General features: G+C 40.5%; 2 protein-coding genes across 16 annotated transcripts in view; one reads left to right on the top strand and one right to left on the bottom strand.

Moving 5' to 3' along the window:
* The window catches only part of Ten-m (teneurin transmembrane protein Ten-m), a 747,607-nt gene that overhangs the window by 593,845 nt on the left and 126,492 nt on the right, over positions 1-27,270 (bottom strand). The gene's annotated exons all lie outside the window — the stretch shown is intronic.
* On the top strand, positions 7,015-17,666 carry LOC117223861 (putative inorganic phosphate cotransporter). 10 transcript variants are annotated; one of them, XM_076522693.1, is made up of 9 exons: positions 7,202-7,947; positions 8,429-8,479; positions 8,670-8,744; positions 11,146-11,471; positions 12,071-12,359; positions 13,971-14,556; positions 15,713-15,845; positions 15,908-16,149; positions 16,892-17,666. In XM_076522693.1, exons 4-9 carry the CDS (start codon positions 11,411-11,413, stop codon positions 17,021-17,023), a joined length of 1,443 nt encoding a protein of 480 aa, XP_076378808.1. In that variant the 5' UTR covers positions 7,202-7,947; positions 8,429-8,479; positions 8,670-8,744; positions 11,146-11,410; the 3' UTR covers positions 17,024-17,666. The 10 variants fall into 10 exon arrangements, with proteins under 10 accessions (XP_076378810.1, XP_076378808.1, XP_033332320.1 ...); XM_033476429.2 differs by having other exon boundaries at positions 11,157-11,471; XM_076522695.1 differs by lacking the exons at positions 7,202-7,947; positions 8,429-8,479 and adding an exon at positions 7,015-7,136.

Consider the following 27,270-nt stretch of genomic DNA (forward strand, 5'->3'; position numbering starts at 1 on the left):
GATTGCGAGACCACGAAGATCCCACTATTACTGTTCTACATCGTGAACCGTTTCAATGTTAGTTACTCTCGTCGTATCAACAGACTTCATTTTCCTATCCCTCGCTGGACCTTTAATGCGTTGCACATTTTCTCCACAAAAACAGATACAACTGAGCAATCCCTGGGAAGTCAAGAACTACCGTTGCAGCATATTGTATAGTAATCGCTTTATGAATCTCGATAAGCGATAATATTTTCTTTTGTATAAACTTGATTTTGCTTTTTCCTTCTCTTGTATTAAAGGGTCTTTCCCGTGAATAAATGAATGAAATGAAAATGAAATAACGACGAGATTTCACCGGCAGTATTAAATACGTTTTTCACGCACACTCTCCATTGTACTCCATTTGTTTCCATGCATTAATAAACGAAACATGAAGCCCGATAACAGTTAGTTTAATAAATTTACGAGCGTACGTTGATGAAGTAAAATACGTGTTAATTTTGCCAATTTACCGTAGCATATATTGATTAGCAAATGCATGCATTTATAAGTTTAACTCACTTACCGTACCGGTGCAGATAAAGTCGTAAAACACCGGCATGAAATGGGGCGATTTGGAATTCGCGTTTTCTTTAAAACGGTTCGAACGAGTTTCTGAACCGCAGTTAGGTGTACCGGCGGGGGTGGTTCGCCGAATCATTTAAGGGAACTATGGCGCGGCGCGGCACGTAGTAACTCGCACGATAGTGGAATTAATGGTTCGTCGCTCGGAAATTCCAACTCGCGTGTCCCAGCTTCGCATTAAAGGTCTCTACCGTCCCTTTCCCGTTCTCGTTTCCATAGTTCACGAAAACCTCGGAATACTCGGAAGAAATAGTTCTCAGGGAAACGCGGGGGTGGTCACATGTTCCGCTGGTAGCGTGAGCTAGGCCTGACCTTGGGAAAAACTGGGTACAGTCGGTCGTTTTTCTATAAGGCAAATTATCGGATTGTTTCTGAAGTTTGCGTCTTTTCGCGTGCTGTCAAAGGAAACGATCGCAAAAAAGGGTGACTGCAACGGCCACGCTCTCGTAATTAAGTCAGGCTTTGATCCTGTAAAAAGACCGTGGAGAGAACCACTCCCGAATTTCAGCGAAACTTTTCCATAAAAATTAAAAAATGCACACAGACACGTTCGAAATCAATCGATAGACGTTCGTCGTTCGAACGCACTTATCGCATCTATTTTAAATGAATACGCAGGGGGATCGTTAGGTTGCTACATGCTTACTTAATTTTATCTTGATAATTATTTAACACTAGAATTACCACTAGTCAGGTGGTTCTCTTATGATCACTGAAATTACAGAAACGTTTCTAATAGGAATGTTTCCGATAAACTTCTCTACTCAAGCTCACAATTCAATCTTGTAATTGTTATAAAGTAAAATACAGTTGACCCACAGTTATTTAAAAATGAGTGCTCGGAGAACGGAATAGTTATTTAATTATTGTGCTAGATTAAATAATGTATGGTTTGATTTATTTACATGTGAGCCTGTTCGAATAACAAAGAATTCGGATACAGAAAATTGGGGTAATCGAGGTTCTAGCGTATTATTCGGTATATTAGTTGTGTGCGTTTCGTACTTGGAAATTCTAGTGTTAATCTGAATCGACGTGACTATTTGAATGTATAGATAAACTGTTGCTATTGCATTTGTTGCATATTTTAGATCCATTTTGGCAGCCTATTTATACAAATAGGGATTAAATTAAATAGTGAGAGTCTCGCGTCCTTCGTTGTAACAAATCTTATATTATCTTATAGTATAGAAAATGAAATTTGAAATTGAAATAAATGTATTGTACACTGCATATTACGTCATTAAGGGAACTGAGACGCCATCTGTCGACACCGAGTTGAACGCTCAATGCCGAAGTTTCTGTCTTTCGCAAGCAGCGTTGTTCTTTAGAATAATTAATGGTGACTGGGGCGAGCGTAAAACGCATGAAGGACCCCATACGAGGACAGAGGGTTGATCAGCGAGTCCACATGGGTTTATTATCAGTGGATAAGCTCATAGCCGGACGAGATGGGATAAAACTAGAGACGACACCCTTTATCGCATTAAAAGCGACGAGCCGTCATCTAGACAGCGGTATCGCTTCTTCCTCTACACCCCCAACTCCTGCAAAGTATCTTTTTCGCTGCATATACATGAAGCCACATTTCGCTGCATGTCATGCTCGCGCTCGTCTGGACGTCGTCCAACAAAGTAAAAAACAATATGAATACCAATTTTCTGAGCCTATCGAATTTTCTATCGGGCAGTCTCACTCGAACTCTAAAACTGGAATTACTTCTATTAATCGTATGCGCTATCCTTTTAAACGAGAATACAGTTTCTCTGTTATCGAAGCGTTTGGTGCCTCGTGTCAAATGAAGCAACACTCGTTCAAACGAAATCAGAATTGTGTGCATAATTTGCAAGAAACAGGAGCGTGACAGGTGTTAAATTTTCTTATAAATTATTGAAATTTACGACGAATTTGTAAAATATACAATGAACATGATTCAAAAATTGACAATTTTTGAAGTAATGCCAGAAATAATATTAATATTACAGAAGAATTCATGTCAAAAATATTCCTGTGCACGAAGAAACACTTGTGTCACCAATTAAAGATGACATACATGATCTATAGTATGTGAACACGATAGAATAATTTATCATTGTTTGCATCGGGGATCGAGACGAGAATCGATCGACTCCGTTGACAATTGATTTAGGGAGCACATATCGTACCGCGCTGTCGACTTCTGGCGCGATTATGGGTCGAACAAGTAGTAAGACACGGCTGACGTATATCAGAACGTATATCGAGCTTAGGAGCCACACCAGTAAGCCACTCTCCTTTCAGATCAAACTGAAACGTCTTACGGATCTCGGACGCGAATGATATGATCCTCTTAATATGTTCTACGGCTTACCAGTATTATGATATTCCCTAACCCAACACTAATTCTTATCGTTCGGAGAGCCGGGCCAGGCTTAAGCCGGACGACGAAGCCCTTAAAACGTCGGCTTACATGCATATTGATGCTCTCTGCTTAGATACGCGTGGATTTCTACACCGAAAGATGGTTATTTACCATTTGGAACAGCGGTGTATCGGTTGGCTTATCATTAACACGTTGCTCAGAGTTGTAACGTGACTTTCGAGGCTTACGAACGCATAATTACGTCCTCGATGCAGGAATTGACTACTAGAGCCCCACTTTTTTGCATTTCTTTAAATTCCATGGATACTTGTAATATAAAACTGTATAGACGAAATACAAAACCGTGAAGACGTTACTAGAATTTCAAAACATTGTTGAACAATTCCTGACTCGTTAGAATCGTGAAACAGAGAAATTCATTTTAACGCAATTTCGTTTTCTTGAAATTAACTCGAATCATTTTTGTTTCTCGTAATGATCCGCAGTCTAGGTATTAATTACCGAATGTGATAGACTAAACTGTATCGTTTTCGTTTCGCTAAAAATTCTATTATTCTAAATGCATTCTAATAGTTACAATAATAAAAACAATGACGTCATCGATTCTACGTACTTATTGCTTTAAGTATTGCCATGCCAGGCAATACTATTACAGAATGAGAACGAAAAGACTTTCCAGTGTTCGAAATAATGTATACAAATTAAATGTTGAGGGGATAATTTTGGATAACTGTGAAAACCTGCGCACCGTTCAATTTTTGATGATCCGAGAAACGTGAAGGAACAATGAGTTCTGCATGGAATGAAACGTTCACGTGGAAATGAACGCGGTCTACTTCGCAGTGCAACCAGAAATATGCGCGCATTTGCATGCATAGACGAAGACGTCGTCGCTATTGAACGGTTGTAAACCGCGCGTTTGTCCACCTGGTTTACACAGCTTTCAACGTCGACGACAACTTCCGCTCAACCGACTATCGTTGAATGAAATGCTAACGATGATGGATGGCCAGCCATTTCTCCTCTTTTCTTTTTTACTCTTTGTAAATCAATTCGACAAAAAGTCCAAGGCAGACCTACACTTTGGAAACGGTCATTGTGAAATAGACAAGCTGCTCGAACCGTGCCGAGAACATTTGGTGCTTCGAGTCACCCTATAGGTTTGGATCTTCTTATGCAAATTAAGGACCGAGCTGCGTAAACACAAAGTGGTTAACTCACTGCATTTAATTCGATGACGTAACGATCTGTTACGACTATCTCAAATTACTTTTCCGAAAAACCTTCGATCATAGCGTGCCATTATTTAAAATGAAATTGAGATCAAAATGTTTGCGAGATCCATTTCTGATTGTAACGATCTGTACATGTAACATTTCTTGTTACCTTTGAGAACAACCTTCGATTAATTGCGTCATTATTTATTAATTAGTTCTGGAAGTTGGCAATCATACGGATGATTAATATTGAGATTATGGTGTCTATGACTTGCCTTTTCTAATTGATTTACGCAAAACAAGTATGGTTTCCAGATTTGTTACGAACATTAGATAAGATTTTATTTTGTGAGGCTGTTTCAAATCTGATGTAGGCCATGTCGATGACAAAACTGAATACGAGGAACTTTATTGACGTGGAAAGAAAGAGAAAATAATACTTTCAGTAGCAATCCCGATCTAATAAGATGAATAAAGATGCTTGCTTAACCCTTTCGCTGCGAACAGCGCCTTTTGGCGCTCGGCTATAGACACTTTCTCTCAGCGAACAGCGCCTTCTGGCGCTCGATTATTAAATTTTGTTATAATATATTATATTAATTGTCTATATTATTTAAGATTATTAAAAATTACTAAAATCGTTATTATCATTATTATTACTATTATTGTTTGGCTGCCGTGTCGGCCAGTCGCCTCAAAGAAAAGACCAGCAAAATCGGTTTCACACACCGTCTTACGAGCGTCGCGCGTATCGTGTCGTTCGTACAGACAATCTACTATCGCGCCGGCTGCTGAGAGAGTAATTCATTTTTAGGCGTTCCGCAGCGAAAGGGTTAATGCGAGAAGAAGGAGACACGCTTTCAATAGCTCATCCGGAAGCAACTCGCACTGGAGGATCAACCAAAACACTGCAAGAAGTTCGATTCTTGCAAGAAGAGGGGGGAAGACACTCGAAGCAGCTACCTTAGATCCAGAGAGACTGAAGAGAAGATACCGAGAAGACCGGCAGATCACCGCGCGAATAAAGAGGAAACACTTTCGGCATCGGAGCCAGCCGTATCCAATAATAAAAACAAGGAGACCGTTTGATGGATGCTCGGAAGAGGGAAACACTTTCGGTTTCGCGGCCGAAGAAGAGTATACAGGTGACAGTTTATCATCCGTCGTCGCTGATCCTCGAACTTGGTCTGGTCCCAGAAGGCCGACGCGCCGCGCTCGACGCTACCCCAGACAGGGGGATGACAACGAAGGAATAGTGGTTGGTCCTGATGACACGGAAGGTGAATTTGGACATCGAGATCACGGGGGAGGAATGAAAAATGGAGGTACGAAACGGGAATCGCGGGGAAGTTGACGCATTGCGGCGGGGAAATATGGGTCGTTTCCGATTATGTTGGATGTGCGATGTGCACGTTGGTTGGGCGTCGGGCCACGCCACGCCGCGGCGAGGCGAGGCGAGGCGAGGCGCGGAGCGGCGCGCCGGGATCTCCGAGCCACGCCGAGTGAGAGTGACGCTCGTACATCTCCTGTATAACTAATGCCCGCATATATCAGCCATTCGTCTCCCTTGTATATATTTTTAGCGATACGATGTCTATCTCCGTACGGCAGCTTTACCTTTGCGTTTTCCATTTAAGCGTCATCCGTGAGCGGACTCTGCGAGCCCAATCGTTGCCGCGGATCTTCTATCAGAAACGTGTCTATCGTTCTCTGCTCCCCGAATTTATTGGATACAAAATGAAGGAACGGTCGAATCATTTGTTGGCACAGCCATATTTACGATCGTCTGGATGCAATAACAACGTGTTTGGAAGCGTCCGCCGTTCGTCGAGAACGCTCGATGGTCAGCGAACGCTCGATGGTCAGCGAATACTCGATTGATGGACAGCAAACGATGGAATTAACGATGGCCTGATGTTAACTATTGCTTGATGCGCAATCGATATCGATTGAATTTGAGTTCTGGTTCTAATTGACTTTTATCCAAAACGATTATTATCGAAATGCAAGATCTTCAATGATTTCAAAAGCATTCGTATTCGTCCGTAGTTACTTGGATGTTAGTTTTCCCTTGGACGTCCTTATCTCGGAGGTCATACAACCAACAAGATAGTATCTCCGTTTATAGAAATCTGTATGAATTTTGAACGAGTTTCAAAGTGTCGACATCCAACAAGAGTTTCATATTTTATGTATTTTCATAAACTAGATATGCTGCACGGTTCGTCGAAGCTGCTGGAACATATCTCGGATGACGTGGTTCAGTGTTTTGTTAACAATCAGCCATGGAATGTCTTGACATTTGGGACGCGGTCTTTAGGATAGAATGCGGGCTCATAAAACAAGTTAAACAGACATATCCTAGGACATTTCCTTTTATGTCCTATTACGCATTTCCTACATTTTGAATATGGAGTTCCGGAAAAATTGTCTACAGAATCGTGTTGGTTCGAAACGATTCAAATATTCAGACTCTTCTAATAGCTGCGAGTAACTCGTCATTTGAAAGTCCCCGTTTTATCCACGTTTGCAAAGTGTGCACTTTTCCTTAATCGATTATGTATTCAACGTTCTAACAAAACCACCAGATATGGACGAACTCTTTGCGTCAGTCGACTCCCGGTTCCAATCAACGTTCTTATATCTGAACAAGTACGGGAAAGCGTATTCGTCGACTTTTCTAAGATGTTCCTCGAACGTAAACAAATAATTAACAAGCACCGGAGTCGACGCCGACGTCATCAGTTACGAAACTCCGCGAGCCAACAACGTTAAAGAGAAACATCATAAAAACTCGACAAACATCTATAATTAGTCACAGTCGGACGCGAATGGTCGGCGAACGGACAGGGCTGCGACGATGGCAAAGCGGAGCAGAACGAAGCGGTGCGGAGAAGAGAGTAAAGCAGAGGGGAAAGGAGGAAGAAAAGCTTCGCTTTACTTTCGCGGTAGGTGGTCCGAGGTTCCGCGACGAAGCGACGCGATGGGTCGGGACGGGACGGGACGAAACGCCGAAGAACGTCGAGAGTCGAGAGTCGGGAGTCGACAGTCGAGAGGGCATCACGCTTGTTAGCAGGACCGACTTCCAGCGGCTAATTGGTATTCCTCCGGCGAGAAGTGTCAGCCTTTGACTGATTCTATTTCGAGTAGGTTGCGGTCCGTCCGTCAAGAGCTTGGTCTGTTTACATTCTGAAGGGAATCTTAAGGCGGGAAAGTGGCTGACCAGCGAACAATCGCCGGGCCGAGTCCTCGGACCGGTTCCATCCGGGGATTTCCGTCTAATCGGTCGACGGCATCCTTGTCCTGTCGCGACGCGACGCCTCGAACGCTTCTACTTCTCCACGAGAGTCGTCGTCGAACGGGTTGTACCTACTTTTAAAACGCACTTCGCCGGTTTCTTCTTCGTATTCTTCTTCTTTTTTCTCTGCGTTCGCGCCTCTACTTTGTCCTCCTCTTTGTCTCGATCCTCGGTTTCCTGGCGTCTGCCGGCACGGCACGGCCGCGGCGTCCTCTTTCTCTTCCAGTCCTCGCGCCGCGCCGCCTCTTCACGCACAACCGTGATGGCACATTCATTTTTAACGTGTCGAGACTTCGCATTTTCTCGAGTGGTTTTCAGGCTCCTTCAGCGCGGATATGCGCGAACGTTCACCTCGGCCCGAATAGAATCCGCGACGAGGACGACGACGAACAAACGCTTCGAGATGGGGTCTCCGGCGACGTTATATCCGACTCGGTTGTCTCGCCGAGCCATCCATCTCGGTAAGCTGTCCTCGTAATCACCCGAAGCCTTCCTGTTCCCGTTACCGTTGAACCTTTCGTTACGCCTGTCCTGGCCGGACTCTGAATGAAACCGACCGTTTCAAAGCCGGACACGATCGCCGTCGATCTCTGTTTGCCTCCAGCAGGTGCGTGTCTGTCAAACTTACGGGACAGGTGAAAGTCGCGTGGGCGGCTTAGAATTTTCGACGGCTGTTGGCGAGGATCCGAAGAGGATCGGTTCTTCTAACGCAAATCTCGATACGCGACGATTTTCTGCAGCGTTTGCAAGAGAGAGCGGGCGTTGAGTGGAAATGGTTGTTATTTATTCATGTAGATTCCAGCCTCGTTCCCCTCTTCTCATATTATCATCCGTACTTTCCAATCAATCGATTATTTTTCTCTGCGTCCAAAGCGGAAATTTGTGCCAATTCGACTTACAAGAGGCAATATTCTCGAGTTCTCATTTTCGGATTGATTGCAGGAACTTTGCATCCTAGTGATTCAAGCTACATACTACACTACGATTCAATAAGTATGTGGATACTTGCTCTTAAACGCTTCATTCTTGCTGCTATGTTATGCGAATGTTTTACGTGTAGCATTGAAAGTTCGCTTTTTAGTAAACTCTTTTCCTCGATCTTGTCTAAATTATTGCTAGTTTGTCAAAAAATTGTTGAAATGATTCTTTTGTATGTAAAGTGTTTTGTAATCTGTAATTACAGAAAGCCCTACTTGAATAGGACAACATTACAAGGCCAAAGCTATGGGTGCAGTTTCATTGGAATATTATAAAAGTTGTAAGTATTTATTTTATATCCTATAGTAAAGTGGTAAGAGTGTTCGAATCGTCTTGTGAATGCGAAATTGGCAAAGTATAATCGAAGGAAGCAATAACCGTTTCGATCGGGAGGTCTGTTTTCGACCTGCTATTTCGAGTTTCCCAATTATGGGAGTGAAGCTATTAGATACGACAGAGACAATCTGTCGTTCGCAATGTTTATTACGGAGACAATGGAGCGTTCATCAATCTCGCGTCGTGAATAAATTATGCGAAGGTATTGATAAACGCGTCGCTATGCAGCAACCTATATTCATGCATTATCTCTACTATAGACTGTTTATGCATCACTCGGCTCTGCACTAATTTATCAGCACTTTGTGTCAATAGCCTTTTGTTCAAGGAGACAACTATAGGAGGCTCGGTAGATAGTGGAAATTTCGTAGAACATGTGCCACGCATTACCCCCGCTATTATCGTATGCTATAAATTGAAAGTTCAGATGTTAGCACGGATTCGCTCACATTAATGCGAAACTAAATATCATCACGGGACTCTGCGCATCGGGAAAATAGCAAACTTCCATTTCCAAAGCATTCTCCGCAAGCTTGAATTTAACTATAGTTGAATTGTAAACTTTGATAGATATTAGTTAATTAGTATACTCTTAACTTCTGAATTATTTCTTTTTTCGTTTTCAGTTAACTTTTACATTAACGCTTTAATTCTGTTATAACAGCTCGAGTTTAACGGTTATTCTGTATTCGATTGATAAACATTCTGAGGGAACATTTATTTCGTTTCGGATATTCTAAAGTAAAATATGAAAGTTCGTGCTAGTTTTCAATTTACTTAGCATTTTTGAAGGAACTGAAAACAGGATAAATATAGACGGGTAAGCAAGTCGTGATTTTTATACAGTTATGGATTTATAATTGTTATCTTAGAAGAAAAAAGTTAACAGTTAAAGGTAACTGTTACATCAGAAACAATTGAACATGTTATCAGTTTCGTTCAAAGTCTGATTCTCCGCCAATGCGATGCAATCTCGCATCATTCTATTTTATTTTAGAGTACGATTTTTCTTCCGTAAACACATGAATAAGTTTCTGCATGGGACTGCAGTATTTACTCATTTAATTGACAAGCGTTCCGCGAGATTCGTTGAAAATTTGTAATTAAAGTTCGCGCAAATGCTCGTCTTAAAGTAAGTTCTTGTTCTGCGGTCGGTACTTTCACGATTATGACTCTCCAATCGAGAAAAAAACACATGTTTCAGCGCATAGAAAAATCCGCGATCTTACGTAAAACGTGACAGTTGATTTATTCTGTTTGCTATGTTTGCGGATTGAAATTCTCTACGCGAAAATTGCCGAAGCGCCCGCGGCACGCAAATACAACCGTAAGTTTCACTCGTGCATTTTTCATCGAACCGCTTAACGAATCGTTGCCCTCGAGTGGCAGGTTAAATATTTATTTAGTCAAAATTTCAGCAACAACGAGCGCACGGTTATTCGTCGACGCGAATCGCAAATGTCGGGAGTCGGGAGTCGGTAGCTTCGCGGAGGACGTCGCGACGCGTCACGAAAAGCACGCTGCCGCTATATAACGATAGCGTTCAACAGGTAGACGTCGCGTCGCAGCACAATAAAAACTTTCGAACGGTTGATACTTCTTCAAACATCATCGCCGCAAACATTAGATAAGAATATTGTCGCCGGTAATTACAGCGCGGGCGGAGTAACTGAACACACGAGGCCCGTGTCGGTGTGGCACAGCGACGGCGTTCAATGTGACGCTAAATCATCGTTTGAATCAGTGCGCATATTCCTATCCAATCTGATTTGCACCTTAACGATACTTAAATGAAAGGTACTTGTTAATGTATACAGGGTAAGTGGTTTAACTTTTTCACTTTAATTTTTCTCGTAAATTACACGATGCGCAAAAACAGTTCAGAACGAAACTTGTTTCATGTAAAGAGGAACAAACACGGCAACAATGGATTTTTTTATGCTTTCCTTTTTCATTAAAATATGAGGATTATCTTGAGTTTCTTAAGTGGAATGTGCAACATTTGATCTGCAGACGAATGCCGCGCATGCTCCTCTTTATATCAAACAACTTTTGTTCGAAACATTTTTTTGTACAACGTATAGTTTCCCATACAAATTAAGGTGAAAGAGTTCAATGATTCGCTCTGTATACTGTCCAAATAATCGCCAAGATCTGAAAATAATCTTCGTAGGTCTTTGACGATTGTAAAGTATCCATGTGCAAATCGTGATGATAGAGATCAATGGGCAATAGTAAGTCAATATAAAAGCATGGAGTTTTTTTCAGATTAATGAGTTAGATAAATAAAGTTTCGTCAGATCGATGAATTGATGTACGAACATATTGAAATTTTTTATAAATAGTTTTGTTTTAGCGATGACGTGCTGGGAACTGTTAAAATGTTGAAAACAAACGATAACGCGTTGCTTCACGCCATGTGAAACTGGATGCGACGATAACGTTCGACGATAGAGTGAACGATAAATCGTCTTAATGAACGATTGTCTATACAACCTTTTATGATATTGTGAATGACAATTCGATGGTGGTCATCGAGCTGTCGAGTATGCAAGTGGACGAAGATTTGATCGAGAGAAGATTCATGAAAAGTGGCAAGAAACGAGCTATATGAACAACTTTTTTCGTAATTGTTATGAAAGGTTTTTCAGGAAGAGAATAGAAGCCATGGGTGAGCGAGAAATAATTTTTTTTATCTCTCTATTTATATACAACTCCATTCATTAGCCGATGTCAGTTTGTGTGAGCTAAATGTCAAAATCAGTATAGGTTAAATCCTTTGCATCAGAGATGAAATATTTGTTATCGTTCGTGCTTTTTAATGCATTGCTGTTTAAAATCCCAATCGGCTCAATTGACTCTGACGGATCTACGATAGGCTTGCCAAAAATAAAGTTCAGTAATTTCTCCCTAATTCGCGCTCAGATTGTGCACAAAAATAGAAAGAGTACATTCGATTATTCGAGTCTTGCGTCTCGTTTTTAGAGTTGTTGATAATCGGTAACTAGGGGAATTAGCGCGAATTAGGGAGAAATTACTGTACTTCTGTAAAAGAACACTTACGGTAATATGCGTATTGTCTGCTTCATGTGTTCAAGATCTTAAGATAGATTATCACTCGAGACTCACCTGAAACAGAAAGGAAACAGGACTGTCAACACTTCTATAAATACATTTTCCATAAAGTTTGCTAAATTAAGATTATTCTTCGAGGGATTTGACGGGGAACAGTTTATTTGAAAATGCTCCATGTTTCTGTGTCTCCGACAGATCTGCAAATAGTGCGATACCTGTTCGCGATAATGCTCTGCATCGCGAATATGATCATCTACGGTCTGAAAGTCAACATATCCACGATCATCGTTGGCATGGTCAAGGCTACGAAGAACGGAGACCCAGGGGATGATGATAACGAATGTAATTTCGAAGTTCCTGAAGGTGCGATTGTGGACATCGACGGTCCTTTCGATTGGTCCACCACGGAACAGGGTCTAGTAATCAGCATTTACTTCGCTGGCTACCTCGTAGGGATGTTTCCTTCCGGATACTTTTCAGATCGGTGCGTTGCTACTGTTACAATCGACTCAATGGACCGCCAATAGCATTTTCTTTTGAAACAATTCACCAAGCGTCTAAGCTCGTAAGTCTTGCAATTGAGCAATAGAAGACAAGAAACAACTCCTTATGATGCTTACCTGAGATTTTTTGTCTTATTAACAAAAAATAACCGCTCGTGCCTTATTAAAGTTTTATGGAGGTTTAATACGCGGCAGTGACAGCAGTAGACTTGGCATCAGGCTACCTTCCTATCTATCAAAACTCCCAAACCCTTCCGATTTCTAGGAACAAACGTTGAACTTTTATTTTTAGTTTAATATCAAAAATTTTAACCAAGATTTTTTCTAACAACGAACTAAACCAATGGGGCACAGCGCGAGACTTTGTCAGGAACGTTAGCTGTCTACGAAATCCTTCAACCGTCCCTTGTTAATCACTGAAGCTCTTTGAATATCAAAGACACAGGAAAATTCGAATAACTTGCTTTTGCTTATCATTCCCCGTTTTCATCGAGCTGCAAATATCTTCACGTGTGCTACGAGCATTCTAGTGGAAGCGTCTGCTGTAAATCGACGTGAACTTCTTCTATAAATACTAGGGCTTTTAAATGTCGCCTTTCTAATTTCGATTTCACTTTTACGAATGTGAAGGTAGTGCAAGAAATCGACGCGCTAAAGCATTTCGGCTGTCTCTGTGGTAGACTTTTGCAATTTAACAGGAAACCGCGTACTGACCCTGTGTATCACGATTCCACTGAATTGCTTGTAACATACGCCATGTCAACGTCACAAGATTATGTCCACATGATTTAGAGATTCAATAATACTTATATTCCTAAATTCGTTAGTTTCCTAAATCTCCAAAACGTAAGAATGTTGAGAAAGTAATTGTTGTCTTACAGCTTAACTTCTGAATTATAATTTGACTGAACAAAATATTTTATTTTCATGAAATTTTTAAAACTGTATTATATTATACAGAGTGTCTCAAAAATGTCTCGCAATCCGAAAGTGGCGGGTTCCTCGGATCATTTGAAGCAACTTTTTCCTTTACAAAAATTTTCTCCGAGGCACCGTTAACGAGTTATTAACGAAAAACAATGACCGATAAGAATCGAGTACGGGTGACGCGAGGCGGCCCAGTCAACCAGCGCACGAAGCCCAGTTCCGCTCATTGGCTCGGCCGCCTCGCGCCAGCTGAGCTGGGATTCGACCGCCTCGACCGCTGGCACCGCTGGCTCGGCCGCCTCGCGCCATCTGAGCTAGGATTCGACCGCCTCGACCGCTGGCGCCGCTGGCTCGGCCGCCTCGCGCTAGCTGAGCTGGGATTCGACCGCTCGACCGCTGGCGCCGTTGGCTCGGCCACCTCGCGGCAGGTGATCTCGCCTCTCATTGATCACTGTTTTTCGTTAATAACTCGTTAACGGTGCCTCTGAGAAAATTTTTGTAAAGGATGAAACTGCTTCAAATGACCTGAGGAACCCGCCATTTCCGGATTGCGAGACATTTTTGGGACACCCTGTATATCGTATTATACACCTATTTTAATATCTCCGGTTTTCGCGTGTCCGGAGGACATTCGTGCGACTGAATCGGCGCTTAACATTCCGCAGTTTCAATTCGAAGAACGTTCTGCTGATCTGCGTGCTGGCGAACGCCATTCTGACGATATTGGTGCCCGTCGCGGCTCACGAGCTGATAGTGCTCTACATCGTGAGATTCCTGACGGGCCTGTTGAGCGCGGCGAATCTACCCCTGGTGAATGTGCTCGTGGGCAAATGGGTCGTTTACGAAGAAAAGTCCATGTGGGTCGCGATCATCTACGCGGGCATCTCGATGGGCACCGTAATCGGCATCCTTACTTCCGGGATGATCATGCACTCGCTCGGATGGGAGGCAGTCTTTTACATCCACGGCACGCTCCCGTTGATTTGGTGTCTGGTGTTTTACCTGTTCTTCGCCGACTGCCCCGAGCAGCAGAAGTACATCACCGAGAAGGAGAGGGAACTGTTGGTGACCTCGTACGGGCACAGGACACCGGAATCGGCATCCATGCCGGTCCCGTGGAAACAGATCTTCACATCGGTGCCGTTCCTCTCGTTACTATATGTCAACACCTTCGGCAACTTCTGCTGGTACTTTCTGCTCACGCAACTACCCCTCTACATGAACAAGATACTCAGGTTTGACATCAAGTCGGTGAGTATTTTTCGGTTTACGATTCATTGGGTCGAGAGCATCGAACCTCGATCGAGCTTTGAAAACGCGCAAGAACGGTACATATTCTCCTGGACGAACTCCCGCTAATAGCTTGATTTACATTGAATGCTGTTTACATGTCTCCGGTACCATCCAGACATTTTTCAGGAATTAAATTTTCATTTAGCGGCCCGGCCGGTTGCATCGGTGTCTTCGGGCCACATCTTTAGGGAATACAGTAATGTCTCTCTAATTGACGTTCAGATTGTCCACGAAAATGGACAATTTTGGAAGTGGAGATACGATTGTTCGAGCCTTGTGGCTCATTTTTTGTGGTTATCGATTGTCAACAATTATAAAAACGAGCCGCAAGGATCGAATAATCGTATTCCCACTTCCAAAATTGTCCATTTTTGTGAACAATCTGAGCGTCGATTAGGGAGACGTTACTGTACATGCTCGGTTTCTCTGAAGCAATCGGTGCATACATTTTCGGGATATTTATTTTATGATGTTTACACATTTTTATCTATAAATACTTTTATACATTTCGATCAATGCTTCATTTGCATTGATTTTTGTTTTCTTTTCATTTTACTGTGCTTCATTTTGATACGTTTTTATTATCTGATACCTTACGCTACATATTTTTCATTCTGATGCAATCTTTCGTTTACTGTTTTGATGCAATGGCCCAGCCATAAAATCAATTATGAATCCGAGACTACTCAAACTCATCGCGTGCTCTAAAAGTGACTGTTGTCAATTACTTCATAAAAACGACACGATTGATTTTCTTTAGGTTTGTACGATTATTTATTGGAAGATGTGCACGGATAATGAAATCCGTTTGGTCAGTTCTAATGATTGCATCTTTATTGTTTCCGTAATCGTAATTGGAAAGATTTGGAGCTGTTCATTCGAGCAGCTGTAGTAGGTTCATTGTTAAAGAAGGATCGCATCTGCACGCACACATGAATTTACATAATAATTATAAATCATAACTTGCATGACAAATTAATTAAGAATTGGCACAATCATCGTTGTACATTTCAAAAATAGTATTCTAGATACTCTACGATTTCTTTCCGATATTCGTAAGAAAAGAGCAATCAATCGGTGATTCCGAATTAATTAACATTCGTTGTACGCGCAGAACGCAGTCCTCAGCTGTTCGCCGTACTTAATTAACGCAATCGTGAACCCGTTCGTGGGAAGATTGTTGGACTGGGGAAGGAGGAACAACTCTTGGACGCAGACGAATGCTCGGAAGATTGCTGTGTTCATAAGTGAGTTGTGTTATATAATTAAGAAGAACTTTGTTTATGATATAGAAAAATGAATTTGACAGGCTGCGTCCCAACGAGTATAGTCCTTATTGCCATCATGTACATTGGCTGCGATCGCTTGACTACCACCGTGCTGTTGATCGTATGTATAATATTGTGCGGCACGATTTTCGTCGGACATCTTTGCAATCAGAATGATCTGGCGCCGAATTATGCTGGAATTTTAATGGGCATCACGAACACACCGGGGACAATTTCGGCGTTCATTTTGCCGGCCTTGGTGGGGGCTCTTACGGAGGATGGGGTCAGTAAAAAAGTGTTCATTCCGATCATTCGTCTCGTCGCTATACCGTCAATCTTTCTGCAAATTTGCTTTCTTATGAATTATTTCATAAATATTTCAAGAAGTAAACGTTTTTCTTACTTCGACTAGAGAATTCCTAGCGGAAAACGCAGACTAATTAACTATTTTTGTATTTGTTAAATCTATACATACCGTAAATACATCATGATCCGCAATTTAGTCATCGCTGAACTGCAGATTTTTATGCAGTATGAAAATTGTTTGCACTAATTGCAAGATACAGGAACTACGTAGGAACTTTCGTTTCTTAATCATTTTAATGAGTCGTAAATAATGCAACAGTACTTTTACATTCGTGAAATATTTTCACTGTTTTATATCTGACCTAATAAGTTTTTTAAAAAATGCATAGAATCCGTAGTCTAGTCAACGCTATGCTATTGCTATGCTATTCACCATGAAATCAGTAAATTATTTGTGATATTATCTGTGAAAAATACCTTCGGTTAGAGTATTTTTGAACCCGGCATTATGAGGGACATGACCTAATTCTTCACTCGTGTCACAGAACTATGCAAATTAATCACCTATTCAATAATGAAATTATCCACCGCGCGCATTGAATGAAAATCGATTGCTTGCGCTAATCCGTAAACTGGGACGATCAAAACCATTTCGATAATGATTAGCTTTGATTAATATTAATCCCTGTAATTTTAATTCTTGCTTTCTTGTGACACAGCATAGCATGGCACGATGGAAATACGTGTTTTGGATAACTATCATTGCCCAGCTGTCATCGTTCGTTGTGTACGTGTTCACCGGTTCAGGAGAGATTCAAAAGTGGAATGAACCACCGGATACATGGAATTAGGAAATTAATAAGATATCTTCGAAACTATCCACTGGAAGAGGAGGATTTCCACTTTGAAAGAAAGGCTTGTCAATTTTTACACAATTTTTAGGAGAAATGGCTGTAAAATATACATATACAATTTTGCAATACCTACACTGAATCAAAAATATTCTTATTCCACAGCTGTTTCTCAGATGTGTCTTTTTGTGTAGCAACGGGATGATTAAATCTTACACGGTTTAGCGAGACCTTATAGTGTCCTCCTCAATGGCTTTTTAATTGTGCTGGATAAACAAAGTGAACTTGACCGCATTGAATACTTTTCTTGTGCTTGATAATACAAAAAAATGTCAAAGTTATTTACCATGATTTACAAATTAATCGATGTTTCTTTTTAAATGAGAGTGCAAACGTATTTACATCCTTACGGAGTTAAACCTCTCCAGTTATCTATAATACCGCGATCTTCGCAGGACCTTCAATGCAAAGTAATTAGACGTTGGTAATTATAGCATCTTTATGATTCAAAAGTTGTTTTATGAAATCAACAACAACACCGCTTTCGCAAACTCCAATCTAAATAGCGTAATTATTGAATCTCATATTATATTTTATTCGAAGCGTTATTTAATATTTCGCTAATAAATACGTTCCAGGCAAATTCTCCGAGTGTAAAGGATTAATTACATTTTAACGTTCAGCGGCGAGCACCTACTGGAATACAGCAATTAAAAATTCTTCCATCGCAAATTCACAAAAATTCCTCTGATCCTCGCCGCGTCTCTTCACAGAATTCTTTTAAGAATTCCCTAAAGCTCGTTCAGTAAATTTTCAGAGTCCCTCAAAGACACGGGAACGTTAAATTACATCACGAAGAATGAACCGGTTTGGATTCGCAAATTATTCGTGACAGTCGCCGGTCGTTAGAAATAATTCGCCGGCCATGAAAATCTTTTGAGTGCAGTGCGCGCGCGATGCGACGCGACGCACAAAGATCCGCGACTCGCCTACGGCAATTAGAACCGCGAGACCACCCGTAATGATGGCCGACCAATTAAGGGCCAGCTGGTACAAAAATCTGTCTTATCCCAATTAGATCGTGGCGTTGGCAACCGGCTCGGCGCGGCAGCCCGCGAAACGCGAAACACGCCGACCAGGGCAGGGGAGCAACTGGCGAAACGATAGGGAAAGGGGCCGACGATGTTAACAGGGAATATTTATGGCGCCCGAAATATTACGTTTGTAATCTATTTTCGGACTATGGTCGCCCATTTTCACAGTCTGCCTTTGCCGACCACCGAAAGATAAGCAAATCGCCTCCTATATTATTTGAAAGCTCCTGTAATCGATTTGCAACTTTTCGACACCATTATTCGGCTTTTTCAGTAGAAGAAGCTCGGTCCACTAATAAACATTTTTGTTTCTATAAAAATTATGCGTTCATCTACTTATTGAAATATTAGTACTATGGATATTTTTTCTGATTTAATTCCACGTGGACTTGTTCGACATGATAAGAACAAGTGATTTTTTTCAGATAAATTATTAAATCGCAGAGTTACATGATCACACAGCCGAATGAAACTTGGTGGACTGATAGATAAAATACTTTTCGAATCAATTGATAATTTTTCTACATCACCAACGGGCATGAAATTTCCGAAAAATCAACTCAATTTGTTTATGAACATTTTTCTAATTATGAAGACTACGTGCTCCTCCTCTTTTTTATTCAACGTAATAATTTAGCAATGAATTATTGATTAATCTGATTAAATGATTCTATCGATTAATTAATTAATTAATCTATATATTGATCAATCTTATTAATGTGGTTCTATTGCAATTGTTGCTTATATTGCATATTGCTTTAATATTTAACTGTAACCATTTTAAATGCTCCAAGGTCTAGCTGTAAATTTGTTTTGTGTACAAAGGTTTATGTGCGAATATGTATTTTTATAAATATTCGTATGTTTCTTTTCTTTTCCGATTCAATGAAGTAGTTGAGAGACGAATTACACCTGATCCGATTAATTTAGAAGCTCTTTTTATTATTGCCTGGTTCACGTTAAATTACCTTCGTGTTTAGCTGTCAATTTTTAATTATCCGAAGGTTTATCTGTATATCTTTTAATTGCATCAAAATTTATGCGGGAATATTAATTTTTACAATTATCAGTATATTTACGTAAGTCTTTGATTCGATTAATTAATCGTCGAGAAATTAATCGGCATCCAAGTTGATTGTTCGAAATGAAATGTGGGATTGAATAACTTCTGAGCTGGAACAGCCACGATCAATGTATAGCGCAGCCCGGAAAACGCGCCGGCATCCAATCGATCAATTACATCGTGATTAATTATTCGGGAATCAATCAAAGCCGTTAGAGATTGCCGGCGGTGGTAACGGAACGGAAGATCATGAAAACGATTCGAATTAACGTCTCATCTCCGCACACAGCTCTCGCGAGCACTGCCCGTTTCGTCGCGCTTCGAAATGTATGAGACGAATATCTTAAGTGCAGATATTTTCGGTACGACTAATGTCAGAATCAATTCCCTAACTCCTATGAGATTGGTTCCTCCATCGATAATAAACGATACATCCACCGAGTACTCGCGAGAGGAGAACAAAATTAACATTGATTGGAGCGATTACCGCTGGAGCAGCTATTCCAATGTCAGTCGAGAGTATTCGACAAGCAATCTTACATCGACTCGGGGTGTTTTTATCGTTTATTGGATGATCTGATTTATTCAATAACAAAAAACACTGCTCGGAATCTTTCACCGATGTTCTTCAAGAGTTGTAGGAATTTTTATACTGAAATGAGGACGAAAAATAAAGAATATATATTGTAGTTTGTAGATGATCCCCCCCCCCCCTCTCCACACTGTCGATTCTTCTTGACAGATATCTATCTATTAAGCAATTAAAGGTAGATCGAACAATTTTCTTACTTCAGCAGCGTCCTCATATGGATTTAAAAAGCTTGTTAAATTCTGGATTAAATCGCTGTCGCTTTTGGACAACATTTTAAACAATCTTCATTTAATCAATCCTCCTCATCATAAACAATCCTCCAATAATCCTTTTATTTCGGAAGGACCATTGGGGGGAAGACTATATGTTAACATGAGACATAAAGTCTTAATATATATAAAAGATCTGGTAAACGGAGAAGAAAATGTCCAGATAGAAATAACGCTGTTTTATTACGTATTACTGTTGCGGTATATTTGTTAATATCTTCAAGTATGCAGGAGATGTATCGATGAACTTTGTTCAGGCTGTTCAAGCAGCGTGTGACGTAGCAAATATTTATGTTTCAATTGAAAGCATTGATTACGATTGCAAAGGGCGCAATTGATGTTTCCAGAGATAATAATCGCCCCCGAAATGGTTAACGACATCAGGCTATACAAAACCGAACTACCTTCGGTATCCAGTTTCTTGCGGTCCGCTGAATATTATGATTTTTCTGTCGCCGTCGTTGACGATGGCTGCGACGCGACGCGACGCCCGGCGTCTCTGGCTTCCGTCTGGAACGTCATGCGAGCTCTTATTAAAGGTGGCGATTTATCGCTAGTAATAACGGTGTGGTCTGGTGTGCCGCTCGACGGCGAATGTCTCCCGAAGGCGAAGCTTTCCTAGGGGAATGGAATAACGCTGGCGAAGGGTTCCAGGCACCTAAGGTCGAATCCACACTTACCCTTCAGTTACCCAATGTTAACCGTAGTCTACTTCAACAAGAAAACAATTCCCATGCTGCAAGAAGCGTTTTTGTAGCTGCACGCCCCCCCCCCCCCTAGAATCGATCTAAACATCCAGACACAGGAGTAACAGGGTTCAAATGAACAACTATGGAGACCGTCATGACGCTTCCGAAAAGCAGGCTATTTTTTTCAATTTTCGTATCTACTGGCAGAAGCTTCAGAAGAATTGTGCCAAAGTATACGATCATGAATTTTAACTTTTATTGCCTTTTGTGAAGGTACAGTTCAGTACCGTAGACACTTAATACGACCATCAAGGTACCATGATCATGCTTCTTTTGAAAAATAGGTTGCAGATTTTTAAAAATTTTTATATTTATCGTAAGATGGTTCAGATATGTTGTACCAAGATTATATGCATTGACTCTGTTTTATTTTTATCAAACGTATAATTAACAATTCAATTGACTGTGAAAAACAGGGCATAGATTTTGTTTAATTTTTTGGTAACAAATAGTGTAAGGTTCATAAAATCCACGTCAATGTGAAGAATCATCAATTTTTAATATATTGTTTCTATTATGTTTTATTAAAAATATTGTCCACAAGATCCCTACCATAGACACTGATCGTAACCACTGGTGTATCTTGCGGTTTTTCTATCGAGAAAGAAGATATATATTTTTTGTTAATTTTTCCGATAACAATGAGAGAGGAGTTACTAAAGCGTATAAACATTAACTATTGGTATTCAGTTTTTATTGAGAGATGTCCCTTAACATTTATCGGTGTGCTCTAGCATATTGGTATTTTTGTTAGGTAGTTTCGAGGAAATGCCGTGTACAAGTTGTCTGCAAGGGAATCGATGTAACCAACAATTTCTGACGTTCTGTTGTGGCTCGTGCGAGCCGAAACGAGCCGGCGAGACGCGATGTCACTCGAACCGTCGGAGAGCTCGACTGTAACGAGCTCCAGGATTGATTAACCGCGGCGTGGAGCAATCGGGTCTACTTTTGCCGGTCTAAGCAAACGAGTCGACGTCTTGGTAAAGGATTAACCGATCCCCCATAATTACAGTTGATTAATAGTTTCTTCGATGAATCGTTTGATGACGGCAACGACTCCTTGAAGATACCAGGGATGTTTTTGCTGGAATTATTCAATTACTAATTCTGGCCGTCCTAAATATGTTTCAGAGACTCGTTTCTTGCTTCGCAAAGACAAGCTGGAATTTCTAAGTTAATATCACTCGTCACAGGAAATAATTATTTCCTTCGATTGACAATTATTGGTATAAGCCGAGGTTCGTCGTTAATTATTATTGAATTTACCAATGCCTATTGTAAAAAGAATAGCGTAGAAAACTGATATTTCTGACGAGAGTATAATATCAAAGTGCTACGGAAAATTTGTAGCGATGTATAGAAAACCTAACAGATTTCATTCCATCGTATTTTATGCACTCATGAATTTGACGAATATATGTATACAAAGTGCAGTCCATTAAAGAATCGTCACGATTTTGCTTTTATATTAAAACGTAACGGCAGGAATTTCATGATATCAAGAACCGAGTCGAACGACAAAATTTCTCATCGATTCGATCGACAAAATAAATAACGTCTGGCAAAGTGAAAATTTCCCTTAGTTTCAGCAAAAATGTTATTAGAATCGTCTCAGAGCAGAGAAGGTGTATATCGATTGTACTTTCGACTGTCTGCGCACCGAGAAATCTAGGTCAGTGCTATCAAAGAGTGAATTGGATGGGAAGAGAAACTGAAAATACAGCTGCTGACGGTCAGGCCAGCTTCCTCGAAGCTTTTCCACAGCAAATCCCTCTTAGTCGTTACACTGAGCTATTAAGGTCTCGAAATACCACGTATCTCTACCGGAGTGTCTTCCACCTGTGTATACCAACTCTTCCTTGCTTTAATATGAATAGCGACTCCCACCGATGAAACCAGAATGACCTTCAAACATTTCGACGAAATATTTCAACGGAAAATTTAATTCATCTGCAACACAAGCTCACATTGGAAGAATTTTATAATATTCACAGTTACCGAATTGTCATAAATAATGATAAAATTCTAAATTAAGCTATTAAATGTTACAATTAATTTCTATTGAATTTCTCAACTGTCTTCCAGCAGAATATTATCATTAGAAGCCTCGTTTTCCTCGGGAAAGTGGAACTTCTCGCGTTATATTATTCTTTATTTTTAGGAGTGGTAAAAAATGAAAATGAAAATAGTAAATGTCACTTTCAATTGTTGTTTACACTCAGGAAATTGCAATATATTATCTCTAGAATTTCCAATCCACCCGAGTATATTTCTTTTAATATTGTTTTAATTAACTAATTTTTTAACAATATGATCAGCTAAAAATTAAAACGATAGTACTGGAAAAAGCTGACAACTGCCACCAAACTCTTTAACGGCATCTCAGCCGAATTTTCCTGCATAAACTTGTAGGATTCCCCTTACCCGATCGTACTATTCCTATCATAATCCAAAAACTTGCTCTCTGAAAATGGTCTCAAATAAAGATTTCGGCTGAGTATCCCCAACAAAGAAGCAAATACGTTGGATTTAATTAGAACCTTCGGTCATTCACAAATTAGAGCGCGGCGACTGGAGTTCAAGTGAATTGTCAAAGTATTCGGTGGGAATTTCTTTGCGATCTGTAGACGGTCAGTGGTTGCAAAAGGGGGGTGTGACGCAAGAAGACCAAGGAATGAGAAAAGTAGTGCAGAAGGTCGACTCGATTCTCGACATTCCACGAAATCCAGCGAAGAACTCGATATGCCGGGCCGGAGGACTTGAACCGGGACGAAAGCGGCGCGCGGCGTGGCACCGTCGCAGGAATCTCGAAACTCGGTCACCTTATTTCCAATTGAGCGGCCCAATAGCCCCTTGACACCCTCCGCGACACTCCTGCGAGCCAAACAGGAACCGGCAGGACGCATTACGCGAACTTCCCTGGAGAATAGTTGTCGGCCAGTTTAATATTTTACGCGACGATGCCGGGTCATTCCGAGAATCCGGAATTCGGCTTCCTGTTCCCTGCTCGAAACAAAAGCTTCGGAACGGTTACACGCGCAAACACGCGTCTCGCGGTCCACATGATCATCGAGGGGAGTAGAGGACGGCTGAGGGGGTTGGACGTCCTACAAAAGCAAAACCCCCGAGCAGGGATTTCGGGCACGCCGAACGGAGCCGGTCCGAGAGGGTTCAACGAGAGGAACGGTTTAATCGACGCTCGTTGTTGCTGCATCGGATTTTGATTAGCGCCGCACCGCGTCACGTTCGTTCGTTCGTTCGTTCGTTGGTTCGTTCGTTCGTTGGTTCGTTTGTTGACGGATGAAAAAATGCGTCACACGCGCTACACCCCTGCCCCCAGTCTGTGTACATAACTTACGAGCGCGCGTCAAATATAAAATGTACGCGTCGCGCGTCGGCTTGATTCCATCCCGGCCTTCGGTTGCTGCTGCAAAATCGAGACTCTTATTTTGCTTTGCGGGCGCGACGGACAATTTGTGACCAAGTCCGAGACACTGTTTGCTTCTCTATTTCGAGGATTATTTAGCGGTAAACGATATATTTCCTGCGGGTTCGAATGTGTTACTTGGCGAGTATTAATTCCGGGGTATTTGAGAGAGGGTAAAAACGTTTAAAGAATTTGGAGCATTAGTTTTCTCTAATGAGGAATTTTTTGTGAGATGCTAATTACTTAGCCTTGGGTCGGAATGTTCCTTAACACACTTTCTCTTCTGTGTGGACACGAAACTATCCTCTCTTAACTGGACCTTTAAATTTTCGAAAATACTCTAGGTTTAAACCGTCCAGAGTTTAATCTGCACACTAGGTGTCGTTAATTGACAGCATCAATTAATATAAAAAATGGAAAATAACACGGAAAGCATATGTTTTATTTTGTTTTTAGTAAAAATGGAAGCACCTTTAGTTTTATTAGATTGTGTGAAAGAGGATTTCTATTCTGTAATATTGTACTTGAAACTACTTCTTCTATCAAGCCAAAAACGATTTTCTATCATTTTGATTGCTCTAATTATTGTCAAAGGACGGTCTAAATACTATGTCCTTTATTTGCTATATTAATCCCGGAACAGACAATCAGAAAATTCCTGTTACGATTAAAGTGACGACAGACTTAACCGAATATTTATTGGCCAACGTACAAAAGAAGACTACGTACATAGATTTTGTCCTATTGTTCAAAGGTTTCTGATCGCCATTAACCTGTCGACTTTCCGAGCAGCATATTTAATTTCGAAGTTCCCGGAGTGTAATAAAATGAAGAACGTAGCACGTAACAAAGCCGGAACGAACGTTCCATGTAATTATTTATTATTCGAAGATTTACGGGTGCATGTCATGTATGCGACGCATGTTACGCGCAGTAAAAACGTTACACGATAACGTGGCGTAACGTTGTGGGTATGTGACGATAGCGTTACACAGGAACACGGAATAAAATTTATCAAAATGCTCAGTCAATAAATTGTCCCGGTGATTACGAGAGTCACCGTAGTCGTATATTTTTTTCGAGATATTTAAAGCTTTGCATTTCGAATTGAGTCGAATTTAACGCAACCATCAACTCGATTTAACGGTTCAATTTCCCGCGTATTTGCAAATATTATTCCGCGTTAATGTAAATCAGCGTCGCAGAAAAACCCGATAAATTCCATGATTTAATCGCAAACTAATGGATAAGCTGCGAAAAGTGTTCCTGTTTCTGAGCAGATTTTTTCGAAAAGTAAATAGCTCGTATTACATGAAACGCGTTGTGTCGTCCAAACAAACGAGAAAAACGTTTTGCTTTTTTAGGTCAAATAATCATTTAAATAGTTAGCCAACGCGTTTCTGAAAATTAAATAAAACAGAATTAATTACTCGAGACCGGTAAGAAATCCAACGTTTCATTCGACGCGGCGTAATAATTAATGTTTGCCGGAATATATAATAAAACGGTGTTTAACTTTCGTTGATTTTGTTTGGACAACGAAGAGCGATTGGACGGTTCGCGGGCTTAATTTTATTTCAATCACGTTCGAACTGAAAACGGACCCCTTCAATGCGATTGACGATTCCTCGTCTCCGACGTAATACAGCGCATCCACCCCGCGGTTCCCTTGACCACCCCTTTCGAACTCGCCCCGCCCGGCACCCTTGAAAACTGTCAGCATATTGCGCATGCATAATTGAACGTGTTCAAACAAATAACAAAGTTTTCGCATGCTGATGAGTACGCTACCGCATCCGCATTTCGGTTGCCACCGACTGCCACTGACATATTTTCATTTGACACGCGGGACAGACTACCACCCCCTGTACCCATCCCACTCTCATTCGAGTTACTCGCGCTTCTGTAACGCTATTGATTAGAAAAAGTCCCAATCATAGTAATACCAACTGGCTGCGTGGACGCTAAGTATGCAGAGAAACTTGTGGAATCAACTTAACACTATTTTTATCAGTGGCGTCTCAAAACACACAATTTACAATTTTAATTCAACACTATTTCCACCAATCGAGTAAAACAAATGCAATTTACAATTTTAATTGGAAGTTATTTTTTCCAAAGAGGCGAAAAGACAACTTTTACTATTTTTACCAAAAGGAACGAACGACACTTTTAAAATTTTAATTCAGCACTTCTTCAAACGAAAGGGTCAAACGTCGCTTTTAACATCTTATCGAAAGATTCCTTTTAAAATTTTTATTCAGCACTATTTTTGCCAAAAAGCTTAAAACTCAAAAGGAACCTTCTACAATTTCAATTTGAAACTATTATCTGAGGTTAATAACATTCCCCACAACGATAAAATTATGTTCGTAAAACAAAGCATATCTTTTACGGATGATCTGTCAAAAATAGTGTTAATTGTAGAAATATTGTGAAAATTGTTAAAATAATTTTATGTAAAGTAACGAAATTTCTTTATATGTGTGTATTCTCTTACATCCCAAAAAATGCGTAAAGTGCAAAACAGTAGGTATACGAGAAGATAAAATACTGTTAAATTATTTTCAACTTTCGCAAATTGTTAAAGTGGAAAAAATATTGTATGAAACTGTTGTTCGTTACAATTCAGATAGAACATAATTTATGCTGCATCAAAATCACTTGCGAGAAACAGAGGTTATGTAAATGAAAAATAGATTATCTTGTAATTATTTTCGTATACGAAAAGAAAGCGAAATCGTTTAGTGTTTTTATATAGTATTCTATTTCACCTATTCATTTCTGTGCATAAATACATAAACTTCGCAGTTTAGTGATCATTGAAATACGATAGAGAAACTTCAGGTTTTAAATTATTTTCTTACGCCAGAACTAATCTGACGAATAATGCAGCGATTGTATTCCCAGATTTTGTAGTTGACACTGCTGGATTGTTATTCATATGAGAGTTGAATTTATTGGAAATATTAATTGACTCGATCTGCTGGTGATAAAATCGATCGATACCTCGTCGATCGCATTTAATTTATTTGAAGCTGTTTCTTTATTGA

This window comes from Megalopta genalis, chromosome 6 (assembly GCF_051020955.1).
Source record: "Megalopta genalis isolate 19385.01 chromosome 6, iyMegGena1_principal, whole genome shotgun sequence".
In the NCBI taxonomy this organism is placed as follows: domain Eukaryota; kingdom Metazoa; phylum Arthropoda; class Insecta; order Hymenoptera; family Halictidae; genus Megalopta; species Megalopta genalis.

Excerpts from the sequence above, each read along its gene's own strand:
- LOC117223861 (XM_076522695.1), top strand. The coding sequence starts at position 11,411 with ATGAACAACTTTTTTCGTAATTGTTATGAAAGGTTTTTCAGGAAGAGA. Across the intron at positions 11,472-12,070 it reads GAAGAGAATAGAAGCCATGG|ATCTGCAAATAGTGCGATAC; the intron begins GTGAGCGAGAAA and ends TGTCTCCGACAG. Across the intron at positions 15,846-15,907 it reads GAAGATTGCTGTGTTCATAA|GCTGCGTCCCAACGAGTATA; the intron begins GTGAGTTGTGTT and ends TGAATTTGACAG.